General features: G+C 45.9%; 4 protein-coding genes across 8 annotated transcripts; all 4 read left to right on the top strand.

Moving 5' to 3' along the window:
- On the top strand, positions 1 to 8,707 carry brpf1 (bromodomain and PHD finger containing, 1). Of its 3 annotated transcripts, none has more exons than XM_011602588.2 (16): positions 1 to 228; positions 1,413 to 2,187; positions 2,314 to 2,503; positions 2,614 to 2,901; positions 3,093 to 3,610; positions 3,702 to 3,891; positions 4,021 to 4,152; positions 4,310 to 4,438; positions 4,561 to 4,960; positions 5,224 to 5,523; positions 5,615 to 5,893; positions 5,966 to 6,113; positions 6,733 to 6,866; positions 7,095 to 7,210; positions 7,285 to 7,439; positions 7,859 to 8,707. In XM_011602588.2, the coding sequence occupies exons 2-16, from the start codon at positions 1,451 to 1,453 to the stop codon at positions 8,040 to 8,042; spliced, it is 3,900 nt and encodes a 1,299-aa protein (XP_011600890.1). In that variant the 5' UTR covers positions 1 to 228; positions 1,413 to 1,450; the 3' UTR covers positions 8,043 to 8,707. The 3 variants fall into 3 exon arrangements, with proteins under 3 accessions (XP_011600890.1, XP_011600889.1, XP_011600888.1); XM_011602587.2 differs by lacking the exon at positions 1 to 228 and adding an exon at positions 282 to 648 and having other exon boundaries at positions 5,642 to 5,893; XM_011602586.2 differs by lacking the exon at positions 1 to 228 and adding an exon at positions 284 to 648.
- Positions 8,708 to 8,948: 241 nt separating this feature from the next.
- LOC105416278 (uncharacterized) lies at positions 8,949 to 15,614 on the top strand. Of its 2 annotated transcripts, none has more exons than XM_029833667.1 (17): positions 8,949 to 10,596; positions 10,688 to 10,703; positions 11,111 to 11,215; positions 11,313 to 11,419; positions 11,524 to 11,583; positions 11,749 to 11,845; positions 11,944 to 12,092; positions 12,187 to 12,255; positions 12,332 to 12,398; positions 12,791 to 12,951; positions 13,052 to 13,099; positions 13,178 to 13,223; positions 13,315 to 13,466; positions 13,622 to 13,690; positions 13,768 to 13,819; positions 13,959 to 14,066; positions 14,178 to 15,614. In XM_029833667.1, exons 1-17 carry the CDS (start codon positions 10,504 to 10,506, stop codon positions 15,119 to 15,121), a joined length of 2,343 nt encoding a protein of 780 aa, XP_029689527.1. In that variant the 5' UTR covers positions 8,949 to 10,503; the 3' UTR covers positions 15,122 to 15,614. The 2 variants fall into 2 exon arrangements, with proteins under 2 accessions (XP_029689527.1, XP_011600891.2); XM_011602589.2 differs by having other exon boundaries at positions 8,950 to 10,596; positions 12,791 to 12,975.
- Positions 15,615 to 16,166: 552 nt separating this feature from the next.
- Positions 16,167 to 21,856, top strand: LOC105416279 (interleukin-17 receptor C). Of its 2 annotated transcripts, XM_011602590.2 has the most exons (16): positions 16,168 to 16,548; positions 17,243 to 17,270; positions 17,357 to 17,491; positions 17,579 to 17,641; positions 17,731 to 17,837; positions 17,954 to 18,065; positions 18,129 to 18,170; positions 18,638 to 18,768; positions 18,850 to 18,912; positions 18,983 to 19,040; positions 19,130 to 19,362; positions 19,863 to 19,910; positions 20,016 to 20,067; positions 20,168 to 20,263; positions 20,353 to 20,391; positions 20,545 to 21,856. In XM_011602590.2, exons 1-16 carry the CDS (start codon positions 16,417 to 16,419, stop codon positions 21,330 to 21,332), a joined length of 2,127 nt encoding a protein of 708 aa, XP_011600892.2. In that variant the 5' UTR covers positions 16,168 to 16,416; the 3' UTR covers positions 21,333 to 21,856. The 2 variants fall into 2 exon arrangements, with proteins under 2 accessions (XP_029689863.1, XP_011600892.2); XM_029834003.1 differs by lacking the exon at positions 18,850 to 18,912 and having other exon boundaries at positions 16,167 to 16,548.
- A 132-nt stretch (positions 21,857 to 21,988) lies between these two features.
- creld1b (cysteine-rich with EGF-like domains 1b) lies at positions 21,989 to 25,290 on the top strand. Its single transcript, XM_011602591.2, has 11 exons — positions 21,989 to 22,274; positions 22,684 to 22,804; positions 22,986 to 23,068; positions 23,195 to 23,305; positions 23,471 to 23,562; positions 23,643 to 23,822; positions 23,910 to 24,005; positions 24,089 to 24,172; positions 24,250 to 24,345; positions 24,426 to 24,566; positions 24,647 to 25,290. The coding sequence occupies exons 2-11, from the start codon at positions 22,688 to 22,690 to the stop codon at positions 24,865 to 24,867; spliced, it is 1,221 nt and encodes a 406-aa protein (XP_011600893.1). The 5' UTR covers positions 21,989 to 22,274; positions 22,684 to 22,687; the 3' UTR covers positions 24,868 to 25,290.
- The last annotated feature ends 2,710 nt before the right edge of the window (positions 25,291 to 28,000 follow it).

Genomic DNA, 28,000 nt, shown 5'->3' with positions numbered 1-28,000 from the left:
GCCGTGTTGCGGCGTTAACGCCTGCCCCTTTTGTTCAACCGAGTTCCCGAATAATACCTCTCACAATGGAAAAAAAAAGGATATAATTTTGTTTCATAAAAACATTTCAATGTTTCTGCGCTTGCCGATGTCTCACATGGGATTACCATATCAATTAAAATCGATCTGCGATCCGTGCGATCTGGCGTGAGATTTTCCGAAGCACGCAATCTTGAGGAACGTGGAGTAGTAAGTGTTTATAACATTAACACACATCCGTATAGTTAAACCGCTCTACATTCGCTTTTAGGAAATGTTGTCTTTCCGTACATGTTGCACACCAAATACAGCAACATCGTGTTGTCATTTTACTGATCTATCTTTCCCTCTGTGTCCTAATTAAATAAAGTAGTAAAGCCTCAATGCAAACTAAGGCAGTCTGGCTATTTTCCTTCTGTTGCTTTAAATAGTGTCGGAAGAGTGAGCGCCTAATCGTTTAATCGTTATGATAAATTATTTAGTTAAATGGATAGATCTGATCCAAAACGCTGTAGTAAGTGTAGTATGTTGTGAAATCAAACGCTATAGAGTCATCTTGCTGTTGGATTTAGGATGAGGTCATTGTGGAGGGAAACAGGACTGAGTGGTATTCTACAATCATGCTACAATGTATGTAATTTTTTATCGTATTTTCACCTGCTAATTAACGTAATATAAAATGAGGTGAAGTTAAAGCGGCACCAGCGTTTTAGTTAGCTAACGCCTGTGTCAGTAAGATCACAGCTAGGGTTTAGCATGCAAATTCAATTAACCTACTAAACATTACCGAGGCGAATAAAACCCTGGCTGTGGATGAAAATGGAAATTTACATGTATTAGGGATGTCTAAGTTAACGTCATTACATTAAGTGTGGCTTTTTTTTTGAGTCAAGTGGTGTTGTTGTTTGGTAGCTTCTGTTAGCATGCTGGCTAACCGTGCAAGGCTGCAGCGCTTCATTGTTTGAGGAGGAAGCATCTGCCAGTAAAAGGCAAAGGCTAACATGAAGAGGATTAAAATGACAGATTTAATAGCCTAATGTGGGATTTTCTGCAAAATTCTAGCCCGTGCATTGTTCCACCCAGATTTGTTCAAAGTTACGGGCTGCTTGTAATTTTGACATTCATGACACCTGCACTTGCTGTTTAACTGCACGTTAGACAAAGTGAGGAAAATAACACAAGTCGCATTAGTTTTATGGTAAACGAGCAAAGTATTTTGTTTGCTACTGAGAATATGTGCTGTGGTCACGTGACTGCGTGACAGGTGCATAACATCAGCCTAGGAGACCCTCTGTTTCTGACAGCATGTATTTAAAAAATGTGTTTTTATCATACAACCTTGCAGTTCAGAACCGCATTGGGTTTTCTCACAGTTCTTTGTCTTCCTCTGGCAGATGTGAACTGGAACAACATCTGTCCCAGCAGTGGCACAATGGGGCTGGACTTTGATGTGAAGACATTCTGCCACAACCTGCGGGCCACCAAGCCCCCTTACGAGTGCCCTGTGGAGACCTGTCGCAAGGTCTACAAAAGCTACAGTGGTATTGAGTATCACCTGTACCACTATGACCATGATAACCCAACTCCTGCACAGACTGTACCCCAGAAGAAACGAAAAGGCCGTCCACCACGTGCCTCTTTGGCCGGGTCTGGCGATACAGATGACGGTGGTGGTAACGGAGGTGGAGGACAGGGGCACGGGGGGAACACTCCTGGTAGCCCTAACCGGTCAGAGCACTCTCACTCCCCAGGCAGAGAGACAATGACGTACGCCCAGGCGCAACGCATGGTGGAGGTGGAGATCCAAGGACGGGTCCATCGCATCAGCATCTTCGATAACATTGATGTGGTGTCAGAGGAGGACAGTGACGCTGAGGATCTTCCACCATCTGGTACTGGTGGAACTGGAGGAGGGGTGTGTAACGGTAGTGATGGTGGAGGAAGCGAGTTGGGAGGAAGTGGCAAGGACCGCCCAGATATCCCATCATCTAATGGAGGCAAGTCTACCCCCAAAACCAGCAAGCATAAGAGTAAAGAAAAGAAGAAGGATGGCTCTTATCATCATCACAGTGCTCAGTCAGGACCTGCAGTCAAGCTCCCTGAGGCAGTGTTCAGAGAACTGGACCAGGAGAGACCCGACGCCCCTCTTCGGCCATCGTCCTATTACAGGTTTGCGTTGAGCTGCATAAACTCCCTCCCTCCTCATAAATAAATACTAAATTAATTATGTAATATTTCAGAATCCTACAGAAAATCTAATTTTCACAGTTTCCTCCAACCAACTCTGATCTTCAGGTATATTGATAAGTCTGTGGAGGAGCTGGACGAGGAGGTGGAGTATGACATTGACGAGGAAGACTACATCTGGCTCAAAATCATGAACGATAAGCGCAAACGCGATGGTGTGACGCAAATCCCTCAGGAGGTCTTTGAGTACCTCATGGATCGCTTGGAGAAGGAGTCTTACTTTGAGAGCCACAACAAGGTACCTGAACACTAATTAGATCAGTAATTATTGCCTCATTAATCCGTAATTATAACGTGTTACGCTGTCACCTAGAGACCACATCTGACTTTTCTTTTCTCTCCACCCAGGCAGACCCCAGCACGCTAATCGACGAAGACGCCGTCTGCTGCATCTGTAATGACGGAGAGTGCCAGAACAGCAACGTGATCCTCTTCTGCGACATGTGTAACTTGGCTGTGCACCAGGAGTGCTACGGCGTGCCCTACATCCCCGAAGGCCAGTGGTTATGTCGGCGCTGCCTGCAGTCGCCGAGTCGAGCTGTGGACTGTGCCCTCTGTCCCAACAAGGGGGGCGCCTTCAAACAGACAGACGACGCCCGCTGGGCCCATGTCGTCTGTGCCCTCTGGATTCCAGAGGTAGATTTAGATTTGCCTTCTACTTGATGTTGCTTTTATAATTACCATGGACCATTGTCTTCAGGATTTCTAGTGGTAAATGCGACCTGTTGCTACCAACAGCCTCAAAGAGTGTTTAAAATCCTCACGTGGGGATTGATTTTATTTTATGTGAGTGATGCCGTCATTTGTGCTCTGTTGCCTGTCTTCAGGTGTGCTTTGCCAACACGGTCTTCCTGGAGCCCATTGACAGTATCGAGCACATTCCCCCTGCTCGCTGGAAACTCACCTGTTACATCTGCAAGCAGCGTGGATCGGGTGCCTGCATCCAGTGTCACAAAGCCAACTGTTACACGGCCTTCCACGTCACCTGTGCCCAACAGGCAGGCCTCTATATGAAAATGGAGCCTGTCAGAGAAACGGGTGCCAACGGGACGTCGTTCAGCGTTCGCAAAACGGCTTACTGTGACATCCACACGCCCCCAGGATCAGCGCGGCCTTTGGGAGGAGTTGGCGGTGCCAGCATAGGGTCGTCTCACAGTGAAGGGGAGCTGGAGGAGGACGATGAAGGCAGCATCGGTCACGACGATGACTCAAAGGGCTGGAGCTCCGAGCGAGCCAAGAGGGCAAAAGCAAAGTCCAGGCTTAAGATGAAGAGAGCGCGAAAGATCTTGGCTGAGAGGAGAGCTGCTGCACCTGTCGTGTCTGTGCCCTGCATCCCACCCCACAGGTATGTAGAGGCTAAGACAGACCTACAGTCTTCACTCACAAGTTTCTGTAGTGAGAATATGAGTGTTCACAGGGTGTTTCTTTCTCTCCAGGCTGAGCAAAATCACCAGTAACCTGACGGTTCCCAGGAAGAGCCAGTTTATGCAGCGACTTCACAGCTACTGGACCCTGAAAAGACAAAGTCGTAACGGGGTACCTCTGCTACGACGGCTCCAAACCCACCTACAGTCGCAACGACATATTGACCCACTCCCGCCACAGCCTCCATCCCAATTCCCTGTGGTAACTGGCTCTTAAAAATAATATTTTTTTTAAAAATCCAATCATAAACTCATTTTTGGTCATGTGACATTAATTTGTCTTTTCGCGTTGTTCATTAAGTCTATGGGTGTCTCCATGTTGCTTCCACAGAGGGACGGTGAGGAGAAACACTCTGCTTTAAAGGAGCAGCTGAAGGCCTGGCAGAGACTGAGACATGATCTGGAGAGAGCCAGACTACTGGTGGAACTCATCCGCAAGAGAGAGAAACTCAAGAGGGAGACGGTGAGATATAAGTTATCTATCTTATCTCGTCTGCCACATTGTCCTCCTGAAGCACCAGGGTATTTTTAAATACACGTGCAGGCTTTATTGCAGAGATTTCTCTTTTCATTGAGGGCATATTTGTTCAGAGCTTGACATAAACATTGTCCATGTCCAGATTAAGGTGCAGCAGATGGCGCTGGAGATGCAGCTGACTCCTTTCCTGGTGCTGTTACGGAGCACGTTGGAACAGTTACAAGAAAGAGACACTAACAACTTCTTCACTGAGCCTGTACCACTCGCAGAGGTAAACACACACATGGCTTTAGCTACACGAGTGTTTACATTTCTGTTACTGATCACATTAACATTAGTTTGTATTCTGTTGGGTTTACAAGAGGTTCCTGCTTTGTGCCCTCTCTGACTCAGGTACCAGACTATCTGGACCACATTGACACTCCAATGGACTTCCAGACCATGTGGAACCAGCTGGAGTCCCATCGCTACCTCACTTTTGAAGCCTTTGAGGCAGATTTTGGCCTTATTGTCAACAACTGTCTCAAGTACAATGCCAAGGACACCGTTTTCTACCGCGCTGCCCTGCGGCTCAGAGAGATGGGCGGGTCCGTCATCAGAACAGCCAGGCGACAAGCTGAAAGGATCGGCTTCGACTACGAAGCCGGCCTGCATCTACCCCGAGAACTGAGCCCAGAGACTCGACGTGACCAGGAGAGGGACAGAGAGCGTGAGCGAGAGCGACAGAGGGAGCGGGAACGCCAGAGGGAGCGAGAATGTGAAAAGGACGGTCTGACGTCTTCTAATGAAGAGGGTATGAACTCAATTCTTCCTTTTGTTAAATTGTAAAAGGGCAAAACTATTTCATATTATTTGTTACAATGGTGTTAAATGTAGATAAAAGTTGGACATGAATACAACTTGACCACTAGATGGCGCCATGTTCGTAACAACAGAATTCTCGGGTAAAAAAGTACAATTTTTCATTGCAAAACTTCAGAGATGACAACGTAATAGTAATATGATACCAGTTCATTATTTCACCAATCTTAACAGCCTTTTCCTTGCTGCTCATAGATATGCTTCTGCCAGAGAACCGGCGGCGACTGCCGCTGGAAGAGCAGCTGCACTACCTGCAGGCACGGCTGGATGAAGTCAGCTCAGGAAAGCACAGCATCGGTCAGTCTCGCAGGGCCAAAGCTCTGAGAAAGGAGATCAGCATCATCAAGAGGAAGCTCGCACACCAGCGGGAAGGTGTTTCCAACATGGGCGGCCGGGAGTCTGTTGGAGGAGCTTCGTCTCTCCCCCATCATGCATCCTCTGTGGGACTCCATGACGAGGGAGGGGAAAGCAGCAGCCAGGAGATCAGTGGAAAAGGTGAATGAAGGAATATAGTGAACACAACACATTGTGGCAAATTGTTAGCATTTGCTTGCATTTTCAACATATACCCTCGTCTGTCTCTCAGAGCTGAGTGTTTCCTCATCTGCATTAGCTCCAGAGGTGGGACGCCGGACATCGGTCCTCTTCTCCAAGAAGAACCAGAAAATGGCCGGCCCCCCCAAAAGGCCTGGGCGGCCACCCAAGAACCGCGATGCTGGCTACAGTGGAGCGGGCATTAGTCAGAGTCCTATCGGCCCCCCTCAGTTGCCCCTGCTGGCAACAGTCAGGCAAAGGAAGAGACCCCGAAGCCCCCACAGTAGCTCCACCTCTGACAGCGATAGTGACAACGAAGACCTGCTTCCTGGTACAGACTGGCGCATAAAGATGCCTTTCAGTTACTAAGCACACACTTGACTGGTCTCTCACATTCTTCCAGGTTTGCCAAGTAATGGCTTCGATGGGGGAAACCAGCCGGTGACGGAGAGTTTCCGCGTATACAGAAACGAGCCGCGCCTCCCCCGGTCCAGCTCAGACTCGGAGTCCACAACCAGTAGCAGCAGCAGTGCAGCTTCTGATAGGACCAGGTAGTGCGTGCACAGTCTCACAGGATGTTCGATACACACCCCCCCCACACAGACACGTACACACAACAGCCAGTTCTGCACGTGAGTATATGTAGTCAGAAAGGAGGTCAGAGGTACTTTTGAAAATGTGTCTGCACTTTTGGTTAGTGGCCTACTTTAGCTTGTTTTGCTGTTCTAGAGTCAGACTTCCCAACGAAAACTGTTTCCTACTGATCATGAGGTTTTTTTTTTCCCCGAGAAGCTGAGGTGGACTCTGTGTCAGACAAAAAACTTGGCAGCGTAATGTGTTTCCTTTTTCAAGTTGCAACTGGAACAGATAGGAGTTCTTATCAGCTTGGTAGAATTTTATCAGTTAAGATACTCACAATATCAGCTTACCGATCAAATTCTATCTGTTTCCGTTAAAATGTCAGGCATTTTAGCTAAAAACAAAACAACTAGCAGTACTTTCTAGAATTCAGTTTGGAGATGAGGTTGACGTATTTGTCAACCCCGTGTTTTGCCAGAGCCGTGAGAAATAACGCAGGAGTTCAAAGCACCAAAACTCCGATCGTTATCGCCACGGCTGCCACAGCAGCGATCCGAGCGGGAAATTCATGTCCCATCATTCTTCCCTCAGTACGACCCCCTCCAAACAGGGCAGAGGAAAGGCATCCTTCTCGCGCTCTGCGTTCCAGGAGGACAGCAGTGAGGAGACGTCGGGCACCGAGAACGATTCCTATTCAGTCGGAGGATCGCGGGGAGTTTCGCACTGTAAGCCTCTCTTCACTCACCCAAACCCACACGTGCCTGCTTATGTCACAGCTCATGAAGATAAAGAACCATCGGTCATCATTTTATCTGAATTATTACCAGGCAGAAACTTGACAAATATCTTTAGCCTGTTGTTAATTAGTCAATCAAAGACATATTATTGCAGTATTACATTGAAAAGAAAACTGTAAGTTTCAGACCTCAGCGTTTGTTGTCCTTCTGCTCCAGTGGTGCGTAGCCGCTCCCGCTCAGGATGCTGGATGTCCTCTGATGACTATTCCTCCCTGGAGGCCCTGGACCTGGTGTGGGCCAAGTGCAGGGGCTACCCCTCATATCCAGCTCTGGTGAGACCAGGTTTTGTAGAGCTGTTTCCTCATAGGCCGCCTGCTTTAATGACTAAACCCTCTGTTGTCTTCAGATAATTGACCCGAAGATGCCCCGGGAAGGCGTGTTCCACAGGGGGGTCCCAATCCCTGTTCCCCCATTGGATGTGCTGAAACTAGGGGAGCAAATGACACAGGAGGCCAGAGAGCACCTGTTCCTGGTCCTGTTCTTTGACAACAAGAGAACCTGGTCAGTTAATTAATATCACTACATTAACATTAACAACATAGTATAAAGAGATCTGTCTTCATTTGTTTGTTTGGAGTCTTTATATTCAAAAAGATGAAAATACAGTTTAAAAACATGACTAAAGCTTCTGGCATTCACTTTCTGTCTGCGCCCAAGCAGCACTTTATAGTTCAAAGGAAAGCAAAGTGCAGGATGACAGAACATTTACCAGAAATGGGGCAAATGTGGTTTCAGAGAGTCTAGAAAGGGAGAAACATGCAGTGTTGTGTTTTAAGGTCAGCGTGTACAGAAGCACAGGTGCTGCTGTCAGAGGGCCCGCAGGAGTAGAGCACTTTTCTGGCCGAGAAATGGGGAAGTTTTGGCCCGTCATGTGATAGAAATTCAGTTTAATGGCCATTCGCATGCGTTTGTGTGTCCAGGCAGTGGCTGCCCCGCTCCAAACTAGTGCCGCTCGGCGTGGACCAGGAGCTGGACAAGGAGAAGATGCTGGAGGGCCGGAAGTCCAACATCCGCAAGTCGGTGCAGGTCGCCTACCACCGCGCTATGCAGCACCGCAGCAAGGTGCAGGGAGACCCCAGCAGCGAGACCAGCGACAGTGACTGAGCGCAGCTTGTTGAAGCAGGCCTTGATTTTCCGTCTCTCCTTCACCAAACACCAGAGTTTATTCCAGTAGCACAAAGTGGGAAACGCCCGCCGCATTTGCCCCAAGACACACACTCGTGCACACTCGGCCGTATCTGATCTGAAGTGTAAATTATTGTATTTAAGAAAATGGAAAAAAATATTAATAAGTATGATCTTTAAAAAAAAATGCTACAATTAGAATTATCAAAATATTTGCTGGTTTGTGGTCAATATGTGTTTGAGTTCAAACAAGATCACATTTTAATCACTCCAAAACTGAAAAAATAACATTGCACTACTCTGCGTCTCCCTCCATATATTCACACATTCAAGTTTGCAGTTGAACAGCGACCAGATTTGATCGACCCAACTCATCTTCCTCAGTAAAAAGGTCCAGTCGTTCCTCAGTCAGGCGTAAAAAGAAACCATGCAAGGCAATATTGATGTTATTTATTCTTCCCACTCCAAGTGTTTTGTTTTTCTTTCATCATTGCTTAGTGTCGGTCTCATCTCCACTTTCTTACGGTATTAACGTACGTCTGTCACACGGGCTCATCGGGGAGTAAGAAGGACTTGGCTGAAAGGTGCGAACTCCTCACTGTTAGTCTCCGCCGGTGCGTTTTATATATACAGATTGCATAGAAGTTTAATAAAAAAGAACCATTTTTTTAAACTTGGTGGTCACTGTGTGGACTGTTTCCTCCGGGTTGTGTGGAAACCCCTTTGCGTGTATCTCGCAGTCCGTAACCACCCATGATGCTTTTCAAGAAAGTGACTCACGGGAGACTTATTCTTCCTGACTGATGCCGTCTCAAGATAAGCCCCATAAGAGGGACAGCCCCACAAAAAACGGTGTTCTCTAATCTGCTGATGTTGACTCATTTTCCTTTGTGAGTTTTGTCTTTGCAATTGGTCCTGTCCTCTCAGCAGGAGGGACTGTCACAGTGGAGGACACTGGGCTCTCGTGCTGCACCAGTGGGAGTGGGAAACCTGCTGGAGGTAGTGCCCCTCCACCCCCCAGGGGGAACAGCCTCCAGCCTCACACGGATGTGCTGCCACCTCCACGAAAGAGCCGTTTTTTATAAACGAAGCATTCCCTTTAGTGGGTGGAGTGGCTTGGCTTTCCTTACTTAACCTGTACACCTGTACAATCGTGCACCAAAGCAGATTAAGTTTGAGAGATTAAGATCTGCTGACTTCATTATCAACCAGTCAGCTTTCCCAGTCATTTTGAGCCTTTAACCCTCCCCTCAAAGACCTCGACCTCCGCATCTTCCTGCCGTGGCTAAAATAAAAAGGCAATCACTACAAAAATTATAAAAGGGTTTAAGGATGTAACAGAAAAAAAGACTGAACCGTTGGCTCAAGCAGGTGAGTATAGTACACGATTTACCATCAAGTCCTCCACACCGGTTCTGCGGGTGGATTGCGCAATAGTTCAAGAGAGGGTATTGGCGTACAGCGGTTTTACTGGTTCTGCTGCTTTTCAAAATTGGCATGAGCAAACAGTAAACAGCTGCATTGTCAATGTGTATTTATGTTCTCAGCTCTCATGGCAGGAGTTTGGGTTGCCCTGAGCTGTGCCTGAGAAACATTCCCCACCCAACCAAAACGCCCACTCGGCACAACATCTGTGCGCTGCTCTAAATATCAAATGACAAGCAGCTCTGACTAAAGACAACCTGTTTCCGTTCTGACGCCTTACTGGAAACTTCAGATACGCATCAGCAGCAGCGGAGGATGCACAAGGCCGTGAAAAAGCAGTTATCTTTAATAAAGCACCGGTTCAGAATTTCTGATCTTTAAATGATCCAGTGAGGTCTATTGAAGCTGCAAATAAACACAGCAGAAGCCTCAGCCATTACTGCCCCCCCCAAAACAAAATCGAATACTGAGAAACGATCAATATCATGGACAGAATTTTTGCACGTCTGAAGGCAAACTGAGAAATGAACGTAAAGCAGTGGCGCGGAAGCCCACATCTGGCGTTGCCTGCACTTTGATATTAAAGTCTGAGCTCTGCGGGTGAGTCCAAGCTTACAAGACCAGTTTCTAATTAATGATTCCCAAGGACTATATACTGTATATTACCAGAGTCGCTGGAAACCCTCCTGGGCTTTATTATAAGGGCAGGAGATTAGCGCACGTGTGAGGGCGGTTCCAAAAAGCTGCTGCTGTGTTGTCGGTGTTGCTCTCTCGCTACCTGGATGGGACGGAAGTGAGAGGTGGGGCCGAGATGGATACGATTACCCAAGCTGTTACTCACGCGTCACGCCGACGTCCCGAAATACACGGCCGATCGACCCGGGAGCTGCGCTCTACCGACGCACAAGCTGCGCTCTTTTGCGCGCAGCCACATGGAGCAGCGAGCGCAGCATGACTTCCTCGGAACGTCGAATCCCATTAGGGGAAGATTTTTAAAGGCAGTTTCAGATTATTGATGTGTGAGATGATTCTTGGCGTCGCGGCGGCGTTCGTTGCTGTCGCGGTGTCTTCGCTGGCAAGTCTGGAATGCTCACTCCCAACCTGTCGGGTGAGTTTAACGTACATTTCTTTGCATTACAGTCTTGATTCTGGGGTACTCACGGGGAAATGTCTGTGTTCTTTTTCTTGTTTCTGTTTAGCAACGAAGTCCACTTGGTAAGTTATTTTTATTGGCGATTGTGTTGCTATTGATGGTGTTCAGATTTCTGCTCCTTCACTTCCTCCGCTGTTTTTTTCTAGACAAAAAAAGCTTTAGGTCTATTTTAATTTTCCTGTCCTTGTGTCCCTTCTGTATTGTGTGATAATAATTTGTTGTATGATTTTATTTTGATGACTAATTCGTATTTTGCTGTATCTTTATTGTCCGATTTCTTTTTTTAAAACCGATTTTTCTAAGCAGAAAACTAGACCAGAACTGCTTAATAGTAGATCCAAATTGATTAAATATTGATCCATAAAATTTATCAAATATTAACCGTACTAACCAGCCTTATAGACTTACAGCAAACTTCCAAAGTAGTTTTGGATAGACTGAAGAGCTTCGGGATGTTTTGTCTGCTCAGATTATGTTGACGGACGCTGCCCAGTGAATGTGACCGCAGTCCCCGTCCTGGATTCTGAGGGTTACTCTGAAAATCTCTCCATCCACGTTTGGTTGAAGGCTGACGGTATGCACGTCCAGTCCCTCTGTATGCAAACAGCCTCCTGCAAGTGTGTTTTTACATATTTTAACTGCAATGCGTTTGTGCCTATTTCTCCTCCCAGACCTTGTTCAACGTCCGAAGATTAGTGTGACGGAACATCATTCTATGTCGACAAAGATCGTCACAAGATCTTGCCCTATTACAAGGAACAGTTCAAACAAGACAAAGGTTGCTCTCTGCACCTTCTCCAAACTGTGCATGTGCAGTTTGGTAAAATGACGGTGAAGATATGGTCCTGAGGTGTCATCTGTCATTCTCTATTCTTTCCTTAGTGCGATGCTAAAAAAAAGTGCCAGAAAATCAAGTGTCCCCGCTGTAACAGAACTTGTCTGGTAAGAATAAAATCTACTATTCATTTTTATTCTTATTCTCTCAAATATCTCTGTTAAAAGTACAAACAGACACAGCTGAGGTGTAGATAATACTATGCGTAAATCAACACGGCTTTTGAGGTGAATACACGTGCACTCTGTGTTATTAATGTCTTTACTTTGCAGTGGGAGCTGGTTCGTGTGAAGCTTCAAGCAGGCACAGTTGTTTCTGTGCGCTACAGCACAGCGTCGACAAGCTGCAACATCAGCTACAAAGTAAACGGTATTCTGGGAGTTTTTCCACCTTGTGTTCTTATATTTTCCGTGCAAATCTTTCCTTTCCATGCTGATCGTGTCCCAACGTGCCTGTCTGTCACTCAGATCCTGTCCCAGCTTTTGAACTGGAGGCGAACCAATTGTCCAAATCCTTTAACGTCACTCTGGGCGCTGGTGACAATCCAGTCTATGCTAGGTATTGCTACAGATACAGTTACCTGCGCAAAAGCATTCAAGACTCTCCCCCAAAACATGTAGGTGCCACTTGTACATTGACCTGCATTAAAAAAAACCAAACCAAACACTCTTTCTATTAAAATGCATGTAATACATCCATGTTTTCTGCAGATCATTCCAACTCAGTCTCAGTCAGCTGTTCTGGATTTCCCTTTCTTGCTCCCCTGCACCTGCGTGGAGGTAGTTCCCCTTCTATAGAATTCAACATCTGTCAGGTTGCCGGATCATTTTTCACTCAACTCCTTGTCTTTTCCAGGTTTATTACACCTACGGTGATTCCCGTCGTAACATAAAGTGCCCATTTTTGAACCAAAATTTTACAGGTGTGTGATCTAAAACTCACTTACATGGTTCCTTTTTATTACTATTGTGTACTATAATTGACTGCAGAGGGTGTGTGCCATGGGACAGAAAGGATTCTCTTTTCATTTGTTCTTTGGAAGGTGGCGGGAGATGATGGCAGAACAAATCTTCAAATTTTATTACATTTTAGCGAAGAGGATCATTTTTCTCCCTCCCACAAGAACTCTCCCTGGGCTTTAGCATGATATACTGTATATGAATGGCTCCTAATTTGAAGAGTTCAATTTTTAATCATTTAAATCATAAAGGTTGTGTTCATAAAACCAAAACATTTTACCTGATGTCATCAGATCCTGTTGTGTAATAGATTGGGTTAAACACGCTGTTTCAGTGTTTTTAACATCCTCCCCAGATGCCACAGATGTCTGGCTCTCATCTACGCTCACGCTGCATGAGACAAGTTTCACGTGGAGTTCGATATGTGCAGCCAGTCTCTTCAACATCTCTGCCTCCCTCTGCTGGAGGCTGCAGGATCACCTGTGCACGTCCACACTCGGGTCGCCACGCCTGAAGGTAGAGGAAGACAAACAGCAGTGGGTGCGTTCCAGCATTTATGTCAGTGATTGATGGGCCATTTTACTCTTCTAACTCCCCATGTGTGTGTCCTCCACAGAAATATAACACATCCCTGCTGGACAAACACCCTCTAATGTGTGTGCAGGTGAGAAGAGGGCAGATGTGTGTGGATTTTAATCAGCACTTGTCGTCCCTTCGTATTCATTTGAGTTTTGTTTTTAAGTTTTCTCTTCAAGGCAGCCATCACGTCTACTGCCCCTTCCCTGCTGGTGAGTTTAAAAGGAAGGAATCCATGTGTTATGTATTCCTTCTTTGCTTGAATGGGTATTACTTTTTAACATTCCTTCCTGTTCCTTGCAGATTTGTCGTCGTGGGAGGTGTACCTGGGTCCAGGCGGGCAGGGGGTGTTTTTGTATATCACATCTTCAATTCCAGCAATGTTTTCGGCACAGTTGTGCCTTCAGAAGGATGGAACGTGTGTGCCCCTGGGAGAGATCCACTCTGTCACGCTGGTAAGTGCAACATTCTGTTCCAGAGGTCAGATTTTGCACAAATCAAAGTAACCAGTATTGTTGACATTGCATTTTCAAGCATCCACATTAATTATAATAATTTGTCAAAACATCTTTATAAGGCTAATGTGCACTTGATGCGATCGGTGTTGCAGATTGGGAACGCCACAGACACAAAGATGAAGGTGCCTGTCTATGATGTTGCTCAGGAGCCCTGCGTGCAGGTGAATACCAGATCTGATAAAGGCTGGGTTTATTCCTTTTGGTGTCTCCTCTCACTCTCCCTCTGCCTTTTGTGCAGGTGTGGCGGTCGTCCCCTCCTCTGATCGGCAGGAGAATTCTGTGCCCAGACTGTGAGTGCACTCTAGACTTGTGTAGAAACTGGCAGGTTCCACCTGTTTGAGTCAAACGGGCATCACTTCTTGCCTGAAGATGCGAAACTCGACTCCTACAAAGTAAATAAAGGCATATCCTTCTCTAATCTATTTACAGACACCCACAGGCGACACGGACTGTACGCTGTGGCTATACTGATGTTTATTTTCACCACTGCAATTGTCATAACTTTCCTTCATCGTCTTACTAAGAGTGGAACTACAGGTCTGTTGGCTCCATTAACTCTTAGCTCTTGATAAATATCAATCATTTATTGTAACTCCTTATTTCAAACTGTCTAAATTGAATAACATTCACATTTGTCCACATCTTTAGGTTGGTTGTGTATCCACAAACCGGCTTTGTTGGTGTGCTCATCGGAGCAGTCTGCTCACATCTCTGCTGTATGTGCATTAGCCTCCATCCTGCAAGGGGAGCTAAGTGCCACAGTGCACATGGCTTTGTGGGCCCTAACATCACAAACCAAGGATGGGGCCCGGGCCGGTGTGGCTGATCTGGGGCCACTTCCTTGGCTGTATGGGCAGTGGGAAGCTGTGGTGAAAGAGCAAGGAAAGGTGCTGATAGTTTGGAGTTCAGAGGCCAAGACAACCTACGAAAAGTGGAAAGAACAGAGGAAAAAAGGAAACAAGACTGTGATGAGCCATAACAATTACAGCAAATTTGAGAAGGCGCATGAAAAGCTTCAAGAGAACACGGTGGAATATTCCAAAACAAAGAGAAAAAGACAGAAAGATCCAGGTCAATCGTGTAACGATAAAGACTCCCAGGAGGAGCCCTGCACGGTGATAGCGCCAGTGTTTATGGCTGCTCTGGCCTGCTTGGAGGGGGCCATAAAGAAGCACAAAGGTCAAGGGGTGGCTTTGGTCTATTTCCAAGGTTTTTGCCACAACAGAGACATCCCAAAGGCCTTTCGAGGTGTTCCCCGCTACTGCTTACCTCAGGATTTCCGTGGTTTATTGCAAGAGTTGGGGGCAACGCAGGGGCCGATAAAAACAGGCAACTTCGGCTCCCACTGCGTGCCCAGACTCCTGTCCAAAGTAATGTCAGTGTGGCTGGCGCGACGGCTGGCCCAGAAGCTACAAACACTTATACCTCAAACACAAGGAAAGAAAAAGCTGAGAGTCACGTCGTCAAAGGAACAGGCGTTATGTAAGACGCAGGACAAGCTCAAGTTGCCGCCGACAGAGGACACGGCAGGCGCGGGAACTTCACAGGAGCGCGAGCCTCTCCAAGGGTCACCGACGAGAGAAGAGATTTAATCTCGGGTTTCGCGTGTCTGATGGCGACGGGCTTTTGTTCTGCTTGAAACAAGATGCGCGCTGAGAAACATGAGCTGATATTTTTATTTTTTATTTTTTTAAGTCGCCTCAATGGCGTAAAAACGGCCTCCATGTTGTATACGGGATGCCCCGCTTCCCCTCCCCCTCCCTGGTTATCTATGCTGCATTTAGTGCAATAACAGAGTCTTTTTCATTTCACATGTGACTGAAACCGCAGTGTGCACCTGTGTCATGCTGCATCCGTACATCATGGGACCACTATGAAACTCTGCTAGCAAATATCCTTCTTTCCTCTTGAGCACATCTATTGATTTCCCGCATTTGTTTCCACATGAGACAAAGTCTTTTACTGAAAAACGGCAGGTTGTTTTAAGCTAAACAAAGACTAAACTTGTGCGGTTTTGGCCAAGCATGTGGAATTAAAGTGTTTTTACTGGCAGTTTCTTATTAAATCTTTGCCAAACAAAGAAAATTGTACCGTGTTTTGCCTCTCATGTTTTAGGTCAATACTGCACGTGCGTGTTTGCGAGAGAATGAATTGCCTGTGTTCCTTAAACTTTCCTGAATCTTTACGTAGAATTGACAAGCAGAGGTGAATGACTCACGCAGAACTCACACGTTGGCACATGGTTAAATAATTCCGTCCAGCAGGCATGCAGCACCAACAATGCGGATTATTAAGAAAGTTGCTCAACACACAAAACACAAAAACTCAAGCTTAAGGAGCTCTGAACAGACACAACACCCTTCTCCCCACATTTATATGCAAGCATAACCTGCATATTATACAAAACATCAGGATTGTAAAAAAGCTTTTAAGAGTTCCACTGAAAGTGTCAAGTACTGATTAATAATTAAACTCCTCTGTAACTGGACTAACGCCCTGTAAATGAAGCAAATCAGGTGTGTGTGTGTGTGTGTGTGTGTGTGTGTGTGTGTGTGTGTGTGTGTGTGTGTGTGTGTGTGTGTGGTAAGAAAGCCCGTTAACGATGAGAAATCTGAGTAGTTGGAACTTGGCGAGCATTTAAATACGCGGGGTTTCGCTTCTAAACACCTGAACGGGTATCGTGTTAAGACACGCCCACCGGGCTGTCAGACACTTAGGAAGGAGATATGAAACAGGGCAGGTCAAGGTTGCTTTCCGGGAGAGCAAGGAATGCTCCCTGGCTGCCTGGAAAACTGTTTTGTCTGAAAGCGTAACGGTGGCGCAGCGTGAGTGCGCACGGAGCCGAGCGCACGGAGCCGAGCGCACGGGCAGACGGGGAGCCGGGGAAATGGCTCTCTCTGGGCACATGTTGGCACGTGTCTACGGCCTGCTGTTGTCTCTGCTGGGATTCTACTCGTTCTTGGCAGCGGGGCGGATAGAAACGGTCGATCTGGAGGCACCTGAACTCACCTGCAGCGAGGTACAGTATTTAAACACCCGCTAGGACTTCACGTTTATGACGCACCTTTTTACATGTGTATACGTTTTAAGTAGATTTAGATACAAATAATCTAGAAAAATTAATTATAAGGAAATTTAAGAACTCCACAAGATGAGTCATTCCCCCAGAGTTCAGAATTTTTGCTAAAGCCAGTCTCACGAGTTCTCATAAGGAATTTCAGGAATTGCAAGGTCTTAACATACTTGTACACATTTAGAGGAGACAGAAAAATCTGCTGGGTTTCAAACAAGAATTTTAATATGTAAAACGATGACTCTTCCACACAGGTAAATCGTCCGGACTTGTTAAGTTTCTGTCATCCTAGCCTCAACTTGAACTTGGTAATGCACTTGTTCATTGTTTTAACTGCTGCTGGAAACTTCGGCTATTCCAAAACAAGAGTTAAAATCTTCATGTGCATTACAAATGTGAGACTTAATTATCTCTCTGTTTCCATTGGATGAAAAACAGAATCTTGAGTCCAGGTGTGGTTAAGTGCTGTTGGACGTATGTTTAAGAGCTGTTGATTCAGCCGCAGGGTGACTTTACAAGTTTTGGTTTAAGTGGAGTTGCGACGCCACAATTGTCACTGATCCAGTTTAGCTGGGTATTAGAATGTGTAGAATCATTGAGCATTTTATCTTCATCCACACCTTTTTTCTACTATCTTCAGGCTTTGATTGACTGCCGCATGAGCTCAGGTACCAGTGCAGTCACCAAACACTGCAGATCTAGTCACACTGGTGACACTGGTGACACGTTGTCTAAACCAGGACTTTTCCCACAGGCTCTCCATACTCGGCTGCTCTGCCTGATCCAGATGACACAGTCATTGTTACGCGTGTGCATCTCACAGAGGTTCTGTGTTGTCCAGATAAACAGGACTGCGACGCTTGCCTGCGGATCCTCATCGAACTGCGAGGTTTGTAACATCCATGACGTCTCTTTGTGCATCGGGTCTCCGCTCAGCCGATGTTGCAGGTTTACAACATTGCATGCATTGTTGCAGAGGTGGATGAGGCACAAGAGCTTCCTGCAGAGTCTGGGAACCATCAAGAGGACACCGGAAGCGGTCAGTTTGGGCCCAGAGGTGCAGAACCATAAGCTCCACCGTGCACTCAAAGTGAGCTCCTTTTCTCTGCTCTCTGTGTTCACTTCCAGTCAAAGTGTGTCTCAGCTCTCCAGGCTCCAGCGAGCTCTGCAAGACTGTCCAGTTCAATCTGCCGTATTCCAGTTTAGAACAAGCCCACCGACATCACACGTACGAGGTACTTCCCTCCTGTCATTGTCTTTTCAGCTTCATCAATGGACAGATAAGTCATTTTATTTAAGAACTGCATCTGAAGGTTTGATGCCATTAAATTGCATCGTCTCTTCCCTGCAGGTGCAACTGACAGAGAGAGTGATGTTTGGAGTTCCTGTTGTGGTCCAAGTCGATTCACAATCACATGGGCCAGCAAACATTGCAAACATCATAGTCCCATCTTTAGAAGAAGGTAAATTTGTGCACTTTGATGTCAAAGCAGATAACACATTAAAATAATACTTCTCTCTCTCAGTTTGCTCAATGGACCTGGAGGGCACTGTAAAGGAATGTGATGGTAAGAAAAAACATATAAACAGCAATAATTAACCCCCACGCCTTCGTATATTCTCTTAAACGGAGGTATTTGACTATTCCATTTCATATATTGACCACTAAGTGTAGCCAAATCTGAAATCATAGATCTTTTGCTTTAAAATCTTGACAAAGACGTGTCGTTGCGTGACCCATGATACATTTTTGTGGATGGAATTCATTAAAATATCATGTCAGATTTACTTTCAGTAGAGAAAAGTTTCTTTTCAAGTGCTTTACTAAAGTGCAGTTTAATATCATGGGCTCTATAGTGTCTCTACAGTCGTCAGTACTGGACTCAAGTGTCATAATGTGCTTTTGGCAGAGAAACATTTCAGTAATGTGCCCTTAATTGCACAATTGCAGTAAAATTTATACAGAGCTTAATACTTGCTGGGTGCGCAAATCACCCCAGAGTCAGATGATGTAGAAGTCTGACGTTTTTTCCAGCCCCAAAACTCAGAGTTGTGACAGATCCCAAGAGAGACGTGGTGCTTCTTCAGCTGGAAAATGCTGCTGCAGGAAAAGAAGTCATGTGTCAAATGGTGATGGATGAAATACCTGGAGAGTTCTTCATATGGGTCAGTCATTACAACCATAATAATCAGTTTTGGGTCTGAATGATCTAATCAAATGTAATCTGATCTATTTTAACTTTGTAGCCGAAGGGAAACAGAGAAGTTGTTCTTCCATCAAACACTGTCGCCCCTTGTCTGTGCTTTCAGGTAGCTGATATGTCCATGCAAAAAAAAAAAGGGAAATGTACAGAGGACATAAATAAGTCTTTGTTTTCAGATTTGGTGGACAGGAAATGGGGTGCGGAGAGAGTTCTGCCCTTTCAAAAACCAACCAGGTGACAGAATATTTACAAATGTCAGCCTGAGGCCCAGATAAAGAGGTCTGATGAACGAGTTCATTGTTTGCAATGCTTGTTATTCGCAGGTCTAGTGGAAAGAATGCTCCACAACATCTCTGTTTCGATGGCAGAGACTCAGATGAGAGATGGCAAAACGGGGTTGACCTGTAATGTGACTGCCCCTTGCAGACTGGAAGCAGAAGTATGGCTGTGTGAGAAAGGTCAGCCCGGAGGTCAGTGTGAGGAGGTGTGGGGCTCTAGGCAGAGACTGCACAACCACGCCGACGCCAGCTGGAGAACCACACCATATGGACACCTGGTAAAAACACATAGAAACACTTGCAGCATTGTTACGTTCTTCAGTGGAAATACTTTATTGGCACCTTTGGTGACAAATCATCTGAAATGACTCATTGGAAAAAAACACAAAAGCGTTGGAGCGCAGAGCTCTGCCAAGGCACTGAAGTGTCCATTGTTGTCAAACAAAACAAACAAAACCCCATAAAGCCTGGCATTAGTCAGATTTGCAGACTGTGCACAAACAGTAATTCAATATTTCGTGTACGTTATTTTTAAAAAGTAGGCTAGATCTGGAGTTGAAGCTTGAGTGCCATCTGTCGTTCATTTAGTGGTACTGCATGCAACCGTCGGTTATTCTTGGTACAAATCACCTAAATTCAGATAAACCCCCAGAAGTTAGTCATCTACAATATTTTGGTTTGTCTTATGTTCAAACGAACAGATAAAAGCTGACTGTTTACTGCTCAGATGAGGAACGACTAACGAAACTGTCGCTGTGTCCTCTGATTTCCTTTTCAGTGGGCTGGAGAGTTTAACGTGTCCTCAAAACCGAGGCTTTGTGTTCAGGTGAATTTTGTCATGACATGATCGGTGTCACCGTGCGTCAAATACAAACACCTTTCACTGCTTTGCACAACAGTCGTCCTAACTGGGACTTTCGCTCATTTCCAGATGAAGATCGCTGGGATGGAGTCAGCGTTGGAGCCTCAGTGTCCGTTTGCAGGTAAGATTATTAATTATTGTCCAGCTCAAGATGAAGCTGCTTTAATGATTGACTATATCGTCCACACCATGCCTGATGATTAATGAATTGGTGTTTCCAGGCTTTCGTTGGAGATGGAGCCTGCTCCTTTTTACTGGATTACTGCTCATTTCTTTGTCCTTTCTGGGAGTCTATTTACTACAAGGGGCCCTCAAAGGTCAGTGTTTTATCTTGTGTAGTGGCGATTCCTTGAATGTTAAGAGCAATATAGTAAGTTAAAACTAACCCGGGGTCTGTCCCTTCCAGGAAATATGTGGAGGTGGTTAAAAGAAAATGATTTAAAAGGTATGAAATAAAGCGGCACCCTTGTGTACAGGTAGCATGTCAGCTATAAATATTTAACTAGCTGCAGGTTAGTTCAGCTTCATACATGAATTAGAGATGGAGGAAAACAGCTAATAGCTTATCGTCAGCTGTTTTTAATGTCGCTCTCTATAGGTGCAGTAGGTGGCAGCCAGGTGGTGTTGCTGTACCCGCCCGACGCTGACCCAGCTTTGCCAGGACTGATGAATCATCTGGGCTCATCCCTGCATACTCTTGGTTTCACCGTTTCCCTGGACCTGTGGAGCCAGGGCGAGCTCGGCGCCCTCGGCCCGGTGCCCTGGCTCCACTCCAGGCTAAACCAGCTCAAAAGACATGGGGGAAAGGTGGTCTTGGTGTTGACCCAGGCCACCTGGTTAAGGGCTGAAGAATGGGGGGCGCAGAACTGGGACAGAAACACTTTCAGGAGAGGGAACAGAGATGTGAAGGATGCCGTCTGTCCCACATCTTCGGATGTCTTCACGGCGTCGCTGAGCTGCGTTCTGGCAGACTACTTGCAGGGCCGTGCTGGGGAGCGGTTTATGTTGGTGCAGTTTGAATCGTTTCCACCAAAACCTCCCGGCGGGTTTAGGCTTCTGCCAGAACTTTTCCGCGGCCTACATGTGTACAGCCTCCCATCCCAAAGCTTGGGGTTCCTGACCGAACTGGCTGGGACTTGGTCAGCCGGTAATGCATCAGCCAGGCGGAGAAGGGCGGGCGTCCTCAGGATGGCGTCACGGTTTCTGGCACGGAGGCTATCTGGGTTCACAACAGGGAGCACTGCGTTGCACATCGGAGGAATGTCGCAGAGTTGTGTAGCTGTGGGCTCCTGCGAAACGGTACCTTTACAGCCACCTACGGGCCAAATTTCCCCTCCATCCAGCCCTGAAACAAACCTCCAGGTCACTGATGTGGGCTGTGTCTGATGTGCTGACCTTCATCAGCCTTGATGTTCTTTGACTTCATATACTTAAAGTAAAACAGAAAAAAAATCTGTTATAGTCAGCTATTTCCAGGTGTACATTTGTTTCTACAGAAGCAGGATTGCACATGAAATAACTAGAAAACCTCAGTGAAAGTTGAAGGATGCTACGAGATATTCCAAGGAAGGAAAATCAGGGTCTGCTACAGGTGCAGGAACCTTTAAGGTGGAACAGAAATGCAAATGCAACGCTCCACCAGGACCGTCTACTGTGTGACACATGCTAGAATCAGCGTGGGAGACTGACCTACATACCAATTTTGTGTTAAGAAAAACATCTTTATCAGCGTGTTCCAGCTGATAAAATTCGCTTTCCGTTGGGTTACGTCACTACCCACCCGATTAATAATTACCACTTCCAAGGAGACTGACGCAAAACTATTCACAACACCATTATCTCAAACAATGTGGGACACATATATCGTGTACATTTTTAATTAAAGATATATTTATTTAAGAAAAACTGAAGCATTTTTGTCTTGGATTACTTTCCCCACGCATGGTCGGTGCTTTTAAAATAAATAACCGTGGGCTCAGAAACATATCCTGAGTCTGAATGCCATATCTGTCTACTGGATTTCAGGAAGGTCAGAGTGTAATCTAACCCTGTCCCAGCTGCAGCATTAGTGGTTTCGCTGGTTTATGGGCGGTGGCAGGGAGAGAACCAACTGGAAGCGTTTCGCTGCTTCATCCCAGCAGAAGCCGCCGTGTGCTCCAGCCAGGCGCCTCCTGCAGCTGTGCGTTAAAGGAGCTGTTGTTTCGGCTGAAATGGACCCGTCGACGCTTCTAGAGCGGCTCTGAAAATGTGAAATCTGCCCCCCCCGCCGTGTCGAAGACGCTGGAAATCGCACGATCGGCGGAGCAGCCGAGGTGGCTTTGCTATAAGGTATATAAACACTGCAACAAGACCGCTCCATTTCTAAATGAGCGCACCCACGGCTGGGATCCCGTGGATAGATCCGTTTGCTGCCAAACGCAATGTTGGTGGAGATTGTGGTTTGCAGCCAGCTGACGTTATTGACCTTAGCCAGTTGCTAGTTGCTAAATTACGTGTGGTGCTGATGTTGAGCATGCTAAGCTAACGGTAGTAGTGGAGCATCCTAATCCGGCTAAGGTGCTTTATGAAATTAAAAAAAAAACCAACAGAGTTTACAACAGCTATAATGTTAAAACCCAAAGGAACAATAAAACACATAATTAGCATCACGCGTAATGTGATTGTCTCGCGTAATGAGGATTACGCGTAATGTAATTGTTACCACACAGAAATTCACTAAACCTATTTCCCCCTGAAGAACCATGTGGTGGGCCAGGTCCTTCCTGCCTGCTCTGGTGCTCCTCTCAGAGCTGTCCGTGGTCAGAGTCCAGACAGCCCCCTGTCAGACCTGCAGAAAACTCACCGAGAGCTTCATTAAGGTACTGGAGAATCTGCACATCCGGCACTTCCATAATCGGACAGCATTCCCATTTAAAAGCCTGCACCTGAAGCAATGCTATTTGTTTTTGTGTTTGCATCGATTAATTTATTCCTTCATTAAATGCCTTCAGACTTGCTTTATGAAAGGGGTTTTTTTGGTGTTATTTTCACCTGTTTTAGGGCTTGGATAAAACAGCCAATAAGAACTTCGGAGGAGGAAACACAGCGTGGGAGGAGGAAAAATTGGCTAAATATGCACGCAGGTAATTGATTTTTACATGATTTTGTTTCCAGCTTTGTTTAAGTTAAGTATTCAAGATGTCAATGATGCGCTTGTGTAAATGTGGACACAATCTAGTGGTGATTATTCCATGGCATGTGTTTTTCAGCGAGACTCGACTCCTCGAGATCGTAGAAGCTGCCTGTGAGAAAACGGATTTTGAGTGTAACCAGCTGCTGGAGCAGATCGAAGACCAGGTGGAGACGTGGTGGTTCCACAGGTATATGTGATGTGTTCTCTCTTAATGGGAATATTGTTGAATGACCCAGAATAACAACTGCTGCAAATGAGCAAATTCCTATTCATTCAGTAATGCCTGTATTATAATTCAATGTTTAATTACCTATAATCTAATGCGTGATGTCAATGTTTATGTGTTCTGCAGGCAGCAGGAGGCACCGGATCTGTTTGAATGGCTCTGCATAGAGGAGCTGAGGCTTTGCTGCCCACCTGGACACTTTGGAAGTGACTGCAAAGGTGGGAAAAACAAACAGATTTTCCTAACATGTGGTGTGTGTGTATAATTCATCAATCGCTTATTTTTTTCTGCAATCCAGAGTGTCCATCAAGCCCTGGCGGTGTGTGTGGCGGCCTGGGCCGCTGTGAGGGGGAGGGGACCCGTCTGGGCGATGGAGAGTGTGTCTGTGACCCCGGATACTCCGGCCATCTGTGCCAGAACTGCGCCGACGGCTACTTCAGAGAGAAGCGCTCTAATGAAAGCCTGGGAGCCTGTGCAGGTTGTTGCCAACCCTCGTCCTGAGGAAAATCCCGTTTGAAGTCGTGAAAAATTGACTCGCCGTTTCCCCGTCTTTCATCCCTGGCAGCATGCTACTACTCATGCAGGAGGTGTTCGGGGCCAGAGGACTACAAATGCCTCGACTGCAAACCCGGCTGGATGCTTCACGACAACAAGTGCGTGGGTGAGTGCAGCGTTTCACCGCCCCTGTCCATGCTTTCTCTCCGTTTCTCCCTGGGCCTGAACTTTCTGGGTTCTTTTCGGTAGACATCGATGAGTGTGGAACAGAGCTGGCTCGTTGTCCTTCCAACACCTACTGTCACAACACGGATGGATCGTACGAATGCAGAGGTCGGCTGGTTGGTGTATCGGATGGTTTTGTTTTAAATCTAAGGTGCCCGTTTATGAATTTCTGTGTCTGTGCTCAGGTTGTGACCAGGCCTGTGTGGGATGCATGGGGAGCGGTCCCGCTCGTTGTAAGAAATGCGCTCGCGGCTACAGATTAAAAGGAGCAAAATGCCTCGGTGAGGACACATGCTAACGTGATGCTATTAAATATACATTACAGGATCATTTCAATGGTTGATTTTGCTTCCTGACACAGATATAGATGAATGTAGCGAACGTGCAATAGCGTGCCCAGGACTCAACGAGGCGTGCATCAACGAGGAGGGCTCCTTCCACTGCGACTGTGCCGATGGATTCATCCGAAGAGACAGCATTTGCGTCGAGAACACGCCTCCCGGTAAGCGGTTGTAGCGGTGACGCTGCACACAGATGCCGCTACAAATGTCTCATGTCTACTGTTTGCCTGCATCTCATCAGCCGGGCCAGAGAAGGGGCTGTTTGACGACATAACCGACGAGGAGGTCCTCGTGCTGCAGCAAATGTTCTTCGGCGTCGTCATCTGCGCTTTAGCCACGCTTGCGGCTAAAGGCGACATGGTTTTCACAGCCATTTTCATCGGGGGTGTCGCTGCTATGGCTGGCTACTGGCTGACAGAGAAGGGGGATTATATGCTGGATGGATTCCTGAAGGGACGCTAGACTCCTTGAGACCAAGACACCAGACTGGACCTCGAGGTACAGGCCCATTTGGGTAAATAAGACTCATTTTCGGGGCAGCAAGCTGTGTCCCCATACTGCTGGACTTTCAGGGAATTTACTGGGGAGTTACTTGAAGGGCTTGGGTTTATTTATGTTAGAGGAAAGCATGTGGATGTGAATCATAGAGCAGATCTGCACTGCTGGAACGGACACTGAGCTCAGTTCCTCACTCACGACGGTGACGTAACGCTGCCGTTTGCTGGGATGCATTATGCAGTTGGATATTTCATCTGGCACAGTCACATCACTCTAAACCTCCATACTATTATTGAACCTGAGTGCTTGTGTAAACACCTCTGAGATGCGTCAGCATGGTTTTAGCTCATTTTCCAGTCACCACAAATCAAAACCGCACTGGATATTTTCGTTATTTAAACATTATTTATATTCACTGAATTACAGCAAAGGAATGGACGACAGTTACCTCTTTACCTACTGAGTGATGCCGTTTTTAGGTAGAATGCATGAAAATAAGTTTTGAAACGAATGGTACTACACTGTATTAAGTTATTGTCTTAGTGTAATTTTGACTCAGCTCTGGCTTCAGCGCTTCTCAGATTTTATCCTGCATGCCTCATTTTTGATTCAATTAGCAATAAATATGATAAGCAACCCATTTAGATAATTTTATTGAATCAGGTCAGCACGTGTCACTTCCTGTCATTATTTCCTCTGATTTGAGAACCAAGAGAAAAGTTAATTTTAATCAAAAATAAGCCATTTTAATCAAAGCCATTTCCTGTTGAATTTGATTTATCTTGGGATGAAATTTCCTCTCTGTTTGTGTGTGTGCACAATTTCAATGCATTTTTTTATGTGTCCTTTGTTATTCTTGAAGAGAGAAGCATCATTTTGGCTGTGCCGTTCCTTCCGTTTCCCAAAGTGTGAAGTTGTTTATTTTAAAATAAACTGTATGTCTCTGCTTGTGATTTTTATATCCTACTTTAATCTGAAATACTTCGCAAGCTTCCACCTTATTCCATTAAAAAAGGACACAAGGAGCATCACTTCGTAATTCCACGAGCTGCTATTAACAGTACAGTGGGACCTCTACTTATGAATGTCTCTACATGCGAATTTTTCAGGTTACCAAGCGTCTCAACGGGAAAATATTTCCTCTTGTTAGGAAGGAAATTTCAGGATACAAAGGTCAAAAATACGTTACCGCTGTTACTCGCAGCTCGCTGAGTTTAGCGAACACAAATTTGCTTGTAGCTGCTCTGCCATTGGCTATCGCCTAGCATTTTCCTGTCATCCCATTGGCTAGGAGGGACGTCAATATGTGTTTGGGTGTATCCCAGCGTCGCCTTCGTTTCACTTTTATTTATTGTGGATGTTCGTATGTTTGTCCATTAGATGGCGGTGTTAACACAAGTGTTAACGTTCGTTGCTAGTAATGACGGCTAATGTAAGATTAGCCCGTAATAAAGTTCATTTTGTTCCTGGAGAAGCCTTGCACTGAATTACTCCATTTATTGTGCGGTAATCTCATTGTAACATGTATCTGTTACATGTTTTGATGCATTTTTATGATTTATAAAAAAAATTATGTCCGAATTTGTGGGGGCTTGGAACGGATTAGGGCATTTACATGGAAAATGCGTCTCTACTTACGTGATTTTCAGGTTACAAAGCAACTTCTGGAACGAATTAAATTCGTAAGTAGAGGCCCCACTGTACCTTATAAAGGTGTGTTTTTGACTCGAATTACTAAAAAAATAGTCAAACTCGGTGAGGTCAGAAGAACACAGCATTGAATTTCTTTTGTTTAAAAAGTCCTTTCTGTTGCACCACCTCTTGCATCTTGCTGTTAAAGTCCAACTCTCCCAGTTGAGGTCCGGCCTATTTCAGCATTCCACTCCAGTTAATGGGGTTGAGGCAGGGCAGCTCTCTCTCCCAGAGGGCCTCGTGGGAACGTGTTAGTGCCAGGTCCCTCCAGCGCTCCTCCATTAGCTGCACAAATGGGCAGATAATAGGAACAATCTCAAACCCTCCCTCATGCTGTAACCTGAGATCTGACAGCATGATGAAGCATTTAGTGTCTCAGGCATTCTTCTAAAAACCATTAGCGGTGAACGCGTGTGTCTATACCCTCTTGTTCTCATCTCTGAATACTTTCATGGCTTTTCTGTGCTGGAGCCTTCTCTCTCGGTCCCTGAACAGGTCACAGCGGTCCACTTCTTGCATATAATCCGCTTTATTAACTATTTGTCAGGTGCATCTTCAGTTCTGAACATTTCTCCGCCATTTGCCTCTTCAGGCGTTGTCTTATCTCCTTCCTGCTGGAAGGACAACAGACAAACAGGACAACTGACGAGAAGAGAACTTTTTTATTATGTTTGAATATATCAAAAATACTTTTAAAAAGCTGGTTTCTTCATTAGGAGAAGGAGAATCGTTACCTGTACTCTTCTCTCTCACTTGCAGTTCCGTAAAAGGGGTTTCGCCACGCTTGGTGACATCTGACAAATTAAAACAACAGTCAGATTCAGAACAAAGTGAATGTAGAAATGACTTTATGAGAAGACCTGAAATACTCTCTTCTCTGCAGGATGAGAGTCCTCTCATGGTTGTGGTGGTGAACGTTCTGTGTCTCCAGACTGATGGTGCGTTTAAGGACCAAGGGGGGATGTAAAGGGTCCAGCCTTGGGATACTCTTGGGGCAGATATTTTTTGTTCAGTCTTCAATCCAAAGTATTTATTTTAAGGGAACAGGACTTCTGTGCTCACCTGATTGTTCCCCGGCTGCCGTGCTGAGTCGGAGATGAGGGGTAGTGTGATGAGAGTGACCATAAGGCAGCGTCTCTGCTGGACAGGGGGCATGTTGGGAGGGATCCACCGAGGGCTAGAAGAGATGGGTGCTGCAGGGAACGAGATAAATAATGAACTGACACACAGCATGTTCACAGGCTGCATAGCAACAGATAAACGCTCTCTTACGCAGTTTCATTTTACAGGTGTCCAGTCCAGGGATCCTATTTAAAAATCCAGATCTTCTGACAGTGCATCATAAAGAAAATCACTGTACTATGAATGTCCCAGTGTCCGTTAAACTACACTTCTGTGCAGTGAC

The sequence above is a fragment of the Takifugu rubripes genome, chromosome 3, assembly GCF_901000725.2.
Source record: "Takifugu rubripes chromosome 3, fTakRub1.2, whole genome shotgun sequence".
Lineage (NCBI taxonomy): Eukaryota > Metazoa > Chordata > Actinopteri > Tetraodontiformes > Tetraodontidae > Takifugu > Takifugu rubripes.
Note: the sequence above shows the minus strand (reverse complement) of the source record. Positions and strands in the feature narration are given on the sequence as shown.